At 33.7% G+C, this 13,851-nt stretch overlaps 2 protein-coding genes across 2 annotated transcripts in view; one reads left to right on the top strand and one right to left on the bottom strand.

Moving 5' to 3' along the window:
* LOC105430991 (RAS oncogene family member RabX5) overlaps window positions 1–13,851 on the top strand; it is a 54,366-nt gene that overhangs the window by 17,732 nt on the left and 22,783 nt on the right. The window lies entirely within an intron of this gene.
* On the bottom strand, window positions 9,341–11,106 carry LOC148934883 (uncharacterized). Its single transcript, XM_089083097.1, has one exon. The coding sequence runs from the start codon at window positions 11,104–11,106 to the stop codon at window positions 9,409–9,411; it is 1,698 nt and encodes a 565-aa protein (XP_088939223.1). The 3' UTR covers window positions 9,341–9,408.

Raw genomic sequence — 13,851 nt, 5'->3', positions numbered from 1 at the left:
TTGCTAACTGATCGCTTGTAACTGGTAATTGTTTCCAATTGAAATACATCAACTGTATCGTAAATGTTTTCATTATTTTGTATAGGTAACCGTGATAAACAATCTGCGTTACCATGTAATTCTGATTTTCTATATTTGATTTCGTACGTAAATCCTCTTAAAAAAATTGCGTAATGTTGCATTCGCATTGCAGAATATACTGGCAACCCTTTTTCAGGTGAAAAGATTTGTACCAACGGACGATGGTCTGTAATTAATAAAAATTTTCTCCCGTATAAATACTGGTGAAATTTTTTAATCCCATATATAATACTATAAGTTTCCTTATCGATTTGCGCGTACTTCTTTTGAGTCTTAGATAGCGCTCGTGAGGCGAATTGAATGAATCTCTCTGAATCATCTGGATATAGATGGGACAGAACTGCCCTTACACCGTATGGACTCGCGTCCGTTGCACAAGAGGTAAATCTGGGTTGAAATGTACTAAAACTCGTTCATTTTGAAATTCTTTTTTCGCTTTCATGAACGCTTTCTCACATTCTGTAGACCATACAAATTTACAATGTTTTTTTAACAAATTATTTAACGGTCCCAAAATCGTATTTAAATTTGGAATAAATCTGCCGTAATAATTTATCATTCCTATGAATGATCTCAATTCCATTACGGTTTTCGGACGCTCCATTTTATCAATCGCCTCAATTTTATTTTGACTTTTATACCATCCTTATCTATTGTATAACCACAATAATCGATTTGTTTTTGAAAAAATTGACATTTATCGACATTAATTTTTAAATTGTAGTCATTCAACCTTTGAAAAACTGATTCGATTCTTTGTAAATGTTCTGTGTCCGATCTACCAGTTATTTTAATGTCGTCTAGAAAAACAGTTACACCATCTATTCCTTTCAATATATTTTCGATTTCCCTTTGCCATATTGCTGGCGCAGATGCCACTCCATACATTAATCTAGTTGATTTGTACAATCCCTTATGTATGTTTAACGTTAAAAGTTCTTGACATTTTTTTTAATTTCCATTTATAAATACACTTGTTGGAGATCTATTTTGGAGAAGGTTACTCCCCCAGCCATTGATGCAAAAAGTTCATCAATGGTAGGCAAAGGGTGCTCATCAATGATTAGTTGTGGATTCAATGTACCGCTGTAATCTCCACAAATTCTAATTTTATTATTTGACTTCAACACAGATACAATTGGTGTAGCCCATTTTGAGGAATTTACTTTTTTTAAAATCCCTTTCTTTTCCAGATCTTCCAACTCCTTTTCTACTAACGGTATAAGTTTGAAAGGAACTTGTCTTGCTTTCAAAAATACTGGAGTTGCCTCCTTTTTCAAATTTAAACTTGCTTGAATACCATTCATTGGTTTAGATCTCCTGTTATTAAATTATAAAACTTTTTCAATAAATTATTTAACTTCTCATTTCTGTTTTTCAACCTACAATTAACCGAATGTTTCCTACTCCTTCAAAAATTGAATTCAAATTCTTTATTTGATGCAGCCATTCTCGGCCCAAAAGAGGTTCTTTTTCGATATCAGTCTAATATAAATTTAAATTGTATATTTTATTATCGAATTCTACTTTAACTACTATAAATTCTTCTGTGTTTACTCTCTTATTACAATATGATATTAATTTTAAATCACTTTCATGGATAGACGAATATGGAAATAATATTTTCGCTTAAAACATACTTTTTGTAAGTGTCCTTTTACGCCACAACCATTGCATCGGACTTCCCTATTTAATGTACACCTTGTTGCTAGGTTTGCATCTCCGCATTTATAACATTTTAAATTCGAATTTACATTATAAGTTTTATTTACATTTGTATTGGCATCGTATTCTTATTGAATTTGAAATTGGAAACTTTGTTCCCGGTATTACCTTTCTCTATGTTTGACTTATCTTTGTATTTGTATTTTTGCTGCTTCTTGTTTTGTAAATATGCGACGGTCGCTGTTTCTCCTTGTAGTTGTTTCGCGCCTTTTTCCGATAACACCATCGTCGTAGCCGCTTGAACTGCCGTATCGTAGTCTAATTCCTTTTTTTCTAGAAGCCTCGCTTGCATCCTTTTATCCCGTAGACCAAATACAAATTGGTTTCGAAGAGCTGTTTTTAGGTACGTTCCAAAGTTGTAGTGTATGCTGAGCTGTGTAAAGCCGATGCGAATTGCTGTATCGATTCTCCTTCCATTTGTTTACGTTGATGAAAACGAGAATTTTCAGCAATTTTTAACGGTGCTGGATCGTAAAAATCCGTTAGTTTTTCCGTCGTTTATCGTTTTATAATCTTTCTTGAACGGATCCTCTGGATCAAATCTGTCAAAGGACATCGAAAGTATTCGGTTCGATGTAGTGTAATAAATACGGTACCTTCTTTTCCTTTGGAATATTAAAAATTGAAAAAGCTCCTTCGAGTCGTTGATGCCATCGTTTTCACGTAGTAGTTTCTGGATCGAAAGGCTCGATTGTAAACGAACTAGGAATCTGTGCCGTTGGAACTTGTGTGGCTGGTAGTGCCATATTTTTCACACAGCAATCACTGAAATCTTTTTCTTATTTCACTCGAAAGGTATAACATAACGTTGACACATGTACTTCTTCTTTGTACTAATGGAAAGTCACGAACTTTTTTTTTCTTTTCTTCTTTCTAATCCCATCCTCGTCGCCAACTGTTGTGTATTTTTGAGGCACGTGGAAGAAAATGAACAGTGATTGCGTTGAACAAAACTAATCTAGTGATTTATTAACTCTAACTAACTTATACATTTCGAACAACCAGGAGCCGCGAAGGTACTTGCTCCAAAGTCGCCGGCAGACAGACCCGCCGAAAATGCGACACCACACACTCATTCCAGATGGCACCAATCAAGGCGCCCGCGTAATTTAAACCTAACCCAACAATTGAGAAATAAGACATTCCAAAGACGTCATAAATCGGATCATAAGACGTCTTAAAGACGTATTAAAGACGTCTTTTTTTATAATTTAATAAGACGTTTTATAATATTTAAAACGTCTTATTAAACATCTCTTTAGACGTTTTTAAGACGTCATGTTCTCTGAGCAATCACAATCATTCCGTTGTCTTTCCGTTAAAAAGCTTGACGGAACGAACAGACAAACGTTTTTTTCATGATAAAATATCTTCAAAGGCATTCAAAAATAATTAAAATATTTGTCCTTATTTACATACTCCATTTCATAAACCAGATTATCGCTTGCTCTCTGCATTCTTCTTTCTTTTTCACAAAAAATAGATACTTAATAATGTCATTCAGGTCTTATTTTTTTTTTTTTTAGTATTATATATATCCTAATACAGCGGTCGATAAGTTGAGTGCCCAATGCTCACGGGTAACAGTCGAGCGCGCTGGAGCTAACGTTATATGGCTAGCACGCAATAAAATGAGGAGAGGGAATAGCAGGAACGCCTGTTTATTGAACGTACTGTTCAAGGAAAATAAAAAAATATTGTGTTGCATAAATTCAGATCCAGAATTAGCATAAATTAATAACTATCTATTAGGTGTACAAAAAAGTTCTGAACTCTTTTTGTAAAATTCAATCTTTATTCAAAAACAAACAAAAAAATATTAATCAGCGAAATATTCCCCGTTTGCATCAACGACCTTTTGCCATCTTTCAAGTAGCTTGCGAATTCTTTGACAATAGAAGCTCACCGGCTTCGAAGCGATAAAGTCATCAATGCATTTTCGTATCTCTTCAAATCTCATGAAATGTGTATCAGTCAAATGATGCTGCAGCGACTGTAATAGGTAATAATCGGAAGGCGCCATGTCTGGGCTATACGCCGCGTGCGGGAGAAGTTCCCAGCCTAACGCAAAGATATGGTCCTGAGTCGCTTTCGCAACATGTGGTCGAGCATTGTCATGAAGCAAGATCACTTTACAAGCAAGATCACGATGTCCTTGGCCAATAAATGGCCTCTTTTCTTCTAATGCATCGCTCAAATTGGTCAATTGTTGTTGGTAGCGGTCTGCCGTGATTGTTTCACCCGGTTGTAACTCGTAATACAACACACCTTTCCAATCCCATCAGATACAGAGCAAAACCTTCTTGGCGTGGATATTGGACTTTGGCGTCAATGTCGAAGGTTGACCAGGGTCAACCCATGATTTTCTACGTTTAGGGTTATCATAAAGAATCCACTTTTCATCGCCTGTAATGATTTTATGCAGAAAATCTTTTTTCCGGAACTTTGAAAGCAAAGTGAGTGCAATGTCACGCCGACGATTTTTGTTGTCTTCGGACAATTCATGCGGAACCCATTTGCCTTCCTTCTGAATCTTTCCCATCGTATGTAAACGTATGGAAATGGTTTGCTGCATAACGCCAAGCTGTTCTGCAAGCTCCTTTTCAATTTGCGCAGAGTTTATATCCAGCAGTGCTTGCAATTGGTCCGTTTCAATTTTTTGAGAGCGTCCAACACGCGGTTCATCTTCAAAACTGAAATCTCCTTGGCGAAATTTTTGATACCATCTTTTACATGTAGTATGACTTACAGCGTTCTCTCCATATTCACAAATCATTGCAGTGGCTTCAGCAGCATTTTTCTTCAGATGAAACGCGAAGTGGATGGAAAATCGAATATGCTCTTTTGTTATTGCTATCGTAAACACTACTGATTTTGAGGTTATGTGCATCAAACGCCAAACCGTATGGCATTTTAGAAGACCAAATGTTAACGCTTTAAAACCGCAAAAGGGCGGGAAGATATATAAAATTTAAATTGTTATTTCGATTGTATGAAATCTAAAGCTCAGAACTTTTTTGTACACCTAATATATATATATATATATATATTGATATATATTTATACATGTTTATATGCATATATGTCCTTATACGAAAAATTTTTTACTAGGTATAATTGGGTAAATATAATGAATTAAATTAAAACTGACTACAGTAAAAAACGCATATTTTAATATATATATTAAATTTTAATATATATATATATATATATATATATATATATATATTATAATAGTATGTATAATATATTATGAAAATTATTTTATTATTGGAAACAGCTGATTTTAAATCGTGCAAAAGTTGAATTCGCTCCGAACCTTCTATCTTGTCATAAGTGGCTTCATATTTTGTGTTATAATGTCTTTCGACATTATATTTCTTTGAATTTATAATGGTTCCACAGATCAAACATTGCGCTTGATTGTTATGCTTGATTATGAACCACTTCTCTTCCAATGAAGAACTGTCCGAACTTGAACTTAAGATTCTTTTCCTACTTTGATTATCCATTATAAACCATTAAATTTATAATCCATTAAATTATAAGATCGCAAATATGTGACTGTTCTAGACAAGAGACAGTTTGATTATACTCTTGCTTAGTTATTGTTTTTCATTTATTTTGAGCGTTTAGCAGATGTTTATTTTGAAATTGTTGAAAGTTTTCTTCGCGGGAAAAAGATTATTCTTCTGGATTTAAAAATAAAATTTTAAAGCGCTAAGTTCTGTTAAACGTGATATGTATTCATAATTTTATGATTATATTGTAAGTTTATATTTTAATACATTGTTATTGTTTATATTGTTTTATTTCTTTGTTATATTTAAATTTTCGTTAAACATATTTAAATGTATTAATTACACAATTTTTAATTAAGTACAATTTTGACAATTTATAATATTTAAAAATAGAGATAAGCATTTTAATTAAAATTTGCTTAATGAATGTTTATTATTATTATTAGGACAATCAAAACATGCTAAGGCATATTTTTTTATTTGTAAATAAGAAAAAAATAAACTAGATATAAGTTGAATTCATAAGAATTTATGCATTTTAAGTCCTATATATTATAATATATTTTTGCATATTTCATCTTTAAACGATTTAGCTAAAACTGTTATAAAAAAACTTAATGTTATAAAAATATTTTATGATTTTACAATGATCTAGATCAAGTACTAGTAGTTTAAGACTACACTATCATTCATACATGCACGCTTTTTGTAAGTGTGAAATGCGAAACTTTATCCCAAAGTACTAAAAATATTAGATATGCTCCTGAGATATGAACAACAGGCGGGCACTCGCAGGCACTCGCGAGCGAATTTCAGCGTTTTGTCGACCCCTGCTCTAGTAGCACAATGTACTTGCGCAATATTGGGAAGTACTGTAAATCCAATATTATGTATTGTGAATTGATCTTCAACATTGGTTCAACATTGTAAGGTAGACGCTTGCTCTTATTTAGCCAATGTGTCAAAGCAACAATATATATATATATATATATATATATATATATATATATATATATTCAATAACATTGGACCAATATTAAGCCATAATAATTACCAAATTTTTCATATTAGACATAAATTGTATCTTAATGTAGAACAATTATTACATAATACATGTCTTCTATTTATATAAGTAAAAAAAAAAATGAAAAAAAAGATGAGAAAAAGTGATGAAACATCTTTTATCTTGTATCACCGTATGTTTCTAAAACAGCCCATCCTACTTGAGATCCTGCTTAACTTCTATATTGAGATGAAACCTGCTACTGAAATGATGATATAAGTGAATATAGAATTTTGGCATAAAATATGATAGATCTGATTAATGAATGTTATTATATTGTCGTATAAATAGTCTCAATTTTAAAATACATATAAATGTACATACATATATGGTAAATATATATTTATTGGGAATGTTTTATATGTGTAAAATATATTACAAAAATTTCTTTTATTTTTTAAGTATTGCATTTTTTGTTAAAAAGAAAAAAAATCTTAAGTTGATATATAATAATTATTTACGTTTATCCTGTAGGCACTTCCAATGTAAACGCAATACTGTGTAATTATTGGCATGTAGTATTGGGAGCACGTTACTATTTCTTCTTTAATCAATATTTACATAAGACTGGGGGATCTTGGCCAATGCACTTCCAATGTAAACGCAATATTGTATAATTATTGGGCAATAACATTACCCAGATAGCAAAACGTTTCAAATTTGCTGTTATATAGCCGAAAGTCGTTGCAACAACTAATTTAAATAAACTCGGGACAAAATGAGACAGCATTATGTCTGTCGCATTGAACTCAATGGAATAATTTTAATAATGACAAATCGGTAGCAATATGTTAGCATCAATCTACTATTCACAACTTAACGACAACTCATGTTTGTCATCCGCAATTACCAACATGTTGATAGCAAATTGGCGACAACTTGAAAGCAATTCGTCATCATCGTCATATGCTATCCACACTCAACAGCGTGTTAACAATAACATGATGGCAACATATGCCAAATAACGAATGCTGCATATGCTGATAATATGTCAATTAAATGTTTTGTGCCAGTTTCTGGTAAAAATGATGGACAGAATCGGATAGAAACAGACAAGATTTCTATCGGTTTCTGTTAGCTATCTACACAGATAAAGAGATAAGCTTACAGTTTAACCGATAGAAATATCCATTTCTGTCCGATTCTGTCCATAATTTTTACCAGAGTTGTAAATATTTCAAAATAACACTAACAATGTTCAAGAGGTAATAGAGAATATATAAAACTTATATATATATAGTATATTATAATAGAGAATATATAAAACTTATATATATATATATATATATATATAATAGAGAATATATAAAACTTATATATATATAGTATATTATATATAAACTTATTATTTTTGGAACAACAACATGTCCAAAAATATCACATTTTTTAACAAAATGACAATAAAATTATATCAGAAGAAATTTTTAAACAGATTTGAAGATCACAAACTGTTTCAAAAACGCTTCTAATATAATTACATTACATTTAATCAAAATTGTATTAATTGTATTAATTAATCAGGGAATGTTGTTAATTTTTATTCATATTTCTATTTTATTTTCTTATTTTATTTTACTATATTATGTGTAATATGTTAATATAAAGTTGCAATGTACATACATCAGTTGTTTAGGATAACATATGTATATTTGTAAGTGTAATTAGAAATTTAGAATATTTACAACTTGTATATAAATCTCGAAAACTATATATCTTTTTGCTGAAAAATTGCCGTACACATGTGACATTTCATATTATCAACACTTTGTTAGCATTAAACTACAATTAAAAATCTTCATGTTTGAAGACATATATGTGACAATGGATGGAAATCATTATATATGTTTTGTTGCCATCATGTTTTCATCATGATACTCAAAATGAAACGATTAATCATTTGTTGGTGACATGTTGTTGATATATTGCTGATAACATAACATACTACTATCGTTGACCGTTTGCTCTTAAAATTTCGTCAACTGATTGCATCTATAAGCAGGTATATTGTTGTATTTGTCCTATTTCAATGTCAGCAAATATATGGCAAATATGTAATATATAGTATATATAGTATATAGTATATAATATATAGTATATAGTATATAGTATATAGTATATAGTATATAGTATATAGTATATAGTATATATAATATATAGTAACACATGCAACGCATTATTCGCTCAATATGCTATGTTGTACCCCGGATGGCCTACAACGTTAATTTTTAGAGATAGTCGGGTCCGTTAAGCCTAAGGAGTTGGGACTCCGAGCAGAATCGAACGAATGGAAGGAAATCTTGAAATCACTAACACACTTTCTTTAGGATACTTGATTTATTTAACAACTGCACAATTTCTTGGATTGCTTATATTATTTCTTTCACACACGGTTAAACGTCGGCGGGCGCGTATCGCGTTACTCTGGCGGCCGTCGACCGAGTATGTCACCTGAGACGTTGATAGTACGGCTCGCGTGAACTTCGCTGTGCTCGTGTAATATCTTGCGCGATAATTATAGTAACGATTCCGAACGACACGTAATGTTTGATTGATTCCCGACTCTGACTATTCCGCCTTGTATAGCCGGTTATATAGTCTGATCGATGCCCGGTCGGCATTCTGATCGATTGCGTCGATCGGTTGCGTGATATTGATCAATCAATATCACGCTCGATTTGATCATCAAATTTAGGAATTTGTTGATCAGCTTTTTCGCAATGTTCTCGCGATGCATTTCTTCGGTCTTTCGAAAGACTGGTCGCGATTTCGGCGATCACACATTTGTGTAATCTTTCGAAAGACTTTTCGAGGTTCGTGCAACCTAATTTTGTTGCCATGCGGACTACTTTTATTATTGGTTGTAGGCTTGGCTACAACATCCCCCCCCCCCCTGTTATTAAAAGAAAACGGAGGTACGAGGTTTTCGCTTCTTATATAATTTTTGTTTTTTCCCGATACATTTTTTGGTATAATCGTTTGCTTAGAATCGAATACTTTCGCTTATTCTAACGGCGCGATTTACATTGCGTGCGTTATTGTTTCGTTTTGTTTTTTCTTCCTTAATACAATTATTATTGTTGCGATAACGATGACTATTATTAATGAGCTGCTAATTGATACAGGATATACAAAGTGTTTTTGTTGAAAAAAGGGTGTCTCGTTATTGTTTATTTCGTTTTTCATGTCATTTAATTTCTTTGTTAATTCTGTCAGGTCTGTTGCGTCTTGTATAACTTTTAATTTTAATTTCTCTGTCTTATTTGTCTTGAACGTTTCGCTTAGTAGCGTAATATTATATTTCGGTAGATATGTTTTTATTTCTTTTCCTTTATTGGTGCTTGTAGATTTTATTGTCGCGTCTGCTGTGACTATTTTGCAATTGTCTGACAACGTTATTTTTCCTGTATTTGTAATTGTTGTACGCGTTTCTTTATTATTTTTGCATGAAATTGTAATAGTTTGTTTCGCTGGTGTGGAATATAGCCAAGAATATGAATTGCTTAAGGCTATCCATATGCTATTTTTTATTGTTACATACTTAATTTTACAATTATTATAACAGTTGTCATTTTCTGTATATATATCTATTTCGCATAGTGGGTCGGTTTTTACATTTCTTATTGGAAAGATTTGTTCGCACAAGTAATTTGTATTTATTTGCTTGCATTGTTTTAATTTTTCGTGGGTCAGTTTTGCGTACGTGTGTCTGTTAGTATCCAAAGCGATTAATGGGTTGTTCGTCTCAATTAATGCGGATATATTTTGTTTGTATGGTACCGGTAGTGGTATTACATTTAATATTTCATATAGCGGAAGTGTAATTAATGGGAAATGTAGGATTGTGTATACGTTTGTTTTGTCGCAGTGCGCGCTCATTGTCGTTACTTTTTCTATTGTCTGCCAATCCTCTTCCCTTATTTTAAATGGGAAATATGATCCTTGTGGTATTTGTGTGATTGCTTCTTTAAGGCTTTTTATTATTTCTTCTAACGGTATTAGTCGTGGGTGTAATATTCCATTTTTTATCGCCGTTAGGTATTCTATCGTGTCTTCCGCGTTTTGTGTCACTGCTGCAAGTATTGCGTTGGTGATTATAAAATGTTCTTTTATGTTTTCGTTACTTATTTCTGTTGTTAGCGTCATTTCTAATTTTTTGATTGCATTAGCTAAAATGTTTTCGTTATTCTGAATTATTTCTTCATGGTTATTTATGTGCGCTATTGTCGCGTTTATAATCTTGATTTGGTTCCTTATTATGTGCTCTGTCGTTTTTTGTTTGTTGTCTAGGATACTTAGTTGCTCGTTGATTAATTTTCTGTCTTCATTGTCCATTGTTCCAAATAATGTTTTGGCAATAGTTCCTATTCCATCTATTAGTCCTCTTTTCGTTTTTGTCTCTTGTGCTTTATACAGAGCGTTTATTCTTTTTATTAAGTGTTTTAAACGTTGATAATTGTTTTCAATTATGACATTATAGTTTTGACATGACCCCTTGTTTGTGAGGTGTAACATTGTGCATATATTTTGCGTTTTTTGAATGTATTCTTCTATTTGTTCCGTTCGCTTTTCAATTGGCGAAATATCTATTTTTATTATTACCTTCCAGAATGACTCGATTATGTTTAGTTTTCCTATTTCCTCGAAGTATATTCCGGGGTGATGCTCGAAGTTTTCTATTTCGAATGGTAATTTTTTCTCTTCTTCTCCGTTGGTCATCCATATCTTTATTCTGCAAAAATAAAAATTCTTATTTCTCCTGAAAATTTGTCGATGCTTGAATTCGGCGTTTTTTCTTTTTTATCCTGTTCCCAGGTGTAATATTACTTTATTCTGAATTTGTTATCTTAGTTAAACGATTCTCCTGTGAGTCTGTTGAGCTTGCTTTTTTTTTCGACGTATATCGTTTCTCTTGGTGTCTTATTTATTATATCGGTGTGATCCTTCTAATATTTCATTTTTGCGATGAGCTCTCTGGCTGCATTTCGTCAGTTGTCGAAGTGCTTTCCTTGTGACACCATGGGTCACAACGCTAATTTTAATCGTGCTCCGCCAATTTTCAATGACGATGCCGCGGTGGAAGCCTCGTCTGATGACGAGGGCTTCGATATTGAAATTGACGACAGTGATGTTGACGAGTTTATGGGCCAACCTGATGCTCAGGCCCATTTACATCGTGTGCGTGAGTGGTTGATGATCGTCAATCGCTTCTATAGCAGTGGTGTGTTCCATGTTTGTGGCGAATGTATATGGTTCGTCACCGATGAGGCTCCCGGCAGGATTTTCGAACTGCCCTGGTCCGTGGAGCTTTATGAGCTTCTTGTTTCAATGCCCGACGCCGTACTTGCCGATGTGGTGGTGGAGGACGAGGAGGTGGAGGGTGAGGAGGTGGAGTACCCGGATGATCCCGTCGAAGTAGCTGCTCAGGACGAGATTGATCTGGGGGATGATCCCGTGCAGGCGAGGGACCGCTGTCCTGGGGCCTGATGTGGTGCAAGCCTCGTATTAACATACTTTAGTTTGTAGTGTAGTTATTTTAGTGTAGTACTGTAGTGTAGTACTGTAGTGTTTTTGTAACTATGGATTATTTTCCGGACCTGTGGATGTTGGATTATTTTCCTGCTGAGATTCTTCCTCAGTAAGTCTCAATGTTTTTATTTTTATTTTCTTGTTTCTCTTATATTATTCTATTGTGTGCTTTTTCTTTTTATTTCCTTTTTAATTTTCCACGAACGGTTTAATTCGGTTCGCGTGTACGTTTATCGTTCGGCGGCCCATTTTTATTTTATAGTTTAATTCGCTTAGTTTTTCTAGAATTGTGTAGGGTCCGATCCATAACGCGTCTAGCTTTTTTGATCTCCCTCGCCGAACTGTTTTGTCGTGTAGTAGGACTTTATCTCCTATTTCGAACGTGCGTATTTTTGTTTTTCTGTCGTATGTTTCCTTCGCTTTTTGTTTTTCTTCTTTTATATTTTCCTTTGCTATCTGATTCGCGGCTCGTATTCTTTCACGGAGTTCTTGCGCATAATCATCGTATGTATACGATGATTTCGGTGAGCTAGTTAGGGCCGTAGGTAGTGGTGCCTGGTGCCCGTATACCAGTTCGAACGGCGTGAATCCCGTAGCGGTGTGCGGTGTCGTATTGTATGCGAACATCGCATACGGTATCCATTCGTCCCAGTCTGTCTGATCATTATTAATATAATGTCGTAAATATTCGGTTAATGTCCGATGTGATCTTTCGAGTGCTCCGTTTGTTTCTGGATGATAGGCCGTCGTTTGTAATTTGTGTATTTTTAGTAATTTGCACGTATTCTTAAATAATTCGCTTGTAAAATTTGTTCCTTGGTCGGTTAATATTTTGTCTGGAATTCCATATTCTAATATAATTTTTGTGACAAATTCTTTCGCTACTGTTGTCGCCTCTTGATTTTGTATTGGTATTCCTTTGCTAAATTTTGTTAAACTGTCCTGGAATGTCAATACATATTTGTTTTCCATCGTTGTTATAGGCAAAGGTCCTACAATATCTAACGCGCATTTCTCAAATGGTTTTGTTGGCGTATCTGTTATCATTAATGGTGCTTTAGCGCGTCGTTGCAATTTATTTTTCTGGCAATATTCACATTTTGAGATGTATTGCTCGACGTCTCTTTTTAATCCTGGCCAGTTGTGGTGTAATCGTATTCTATTTATTGTTCGTTCAACGCCTTGGTGTCCTCCTATAGGTGCGTTGTGATATTCATATAATATTTGTTTCTTTTCTTCTTCTTTATATTGTTTTTCTGACGCGACGTCGTCAGTTTGCTGCCCTTCTGTTATTGTTGCTACGTTACGGCTCAATGCGTCGGCGTTAGCATTTGCTTTCCCAGCTTTATGTATTATTTCATAATCGAATTCTTCCAATTTTAATCTCCATTTGACTAAACGTGATCCGGGATCTGTTACGTTAAATAACCATATTAACGGTTTATGATCGGTAATTATTTTAAATTTTGTCCCGTATAAATAAGGTCTGAAATGTTTTACTGCCCATACTATTGCGAGTAATTCCTTTTCAGTCGTATTATAATTCTGTTCTGCTCGCGATAGTACACGGCTGGCGTACGCGACGGGTTGGTCTTGACCTACCTCGCCTTGCGATAAGACGGCTCCTATTGCATAGTCCGATGCATCCGTTGTTAGGAGAAATTCTCTCGTAAAGTCTGGATATTTTAATATCGGTGCCGTCGTTAATTTATTTTTTAACGTATCAAATGCGTTTTGCTGTTTTTCGGTCCATTCGAATTTCTCTCCTTTTTTTGTGAGTTTTGTTAGAGGTTTTGCTATTCGTGAGAAATCTTCGATAAATTTTCGGTAATATCCGGCTAATCCGATAAATGATTGCACATCTTTTACTTTCTTGGGCATAGGAAAATTTTTTACGGCGTGCAGTTTTGATGGATCTGGCGAAATTCCATTTTC

The sequence above is a fragment of the Pogonomyrmex barbatus genome, unplaced genomic scaffold (assembly GCF_055798465.1).
Source record: "Pogonomyrmex barbatus isolate J1 unplaced genomic scaffold, ASM5579846v1 scaffold7, whole genome shotgun sequence".
NCBI classification, from domain to species: Eukaryota; Metazoa; Arthropoda; class Insecta; order Hymenoptera; family Formicidae; genus Pogonomyrmex; species Pogonomyrmex barbatus.
This window is presented reverse-complemented; position numbering and strand designations above follow the sequence as displayed.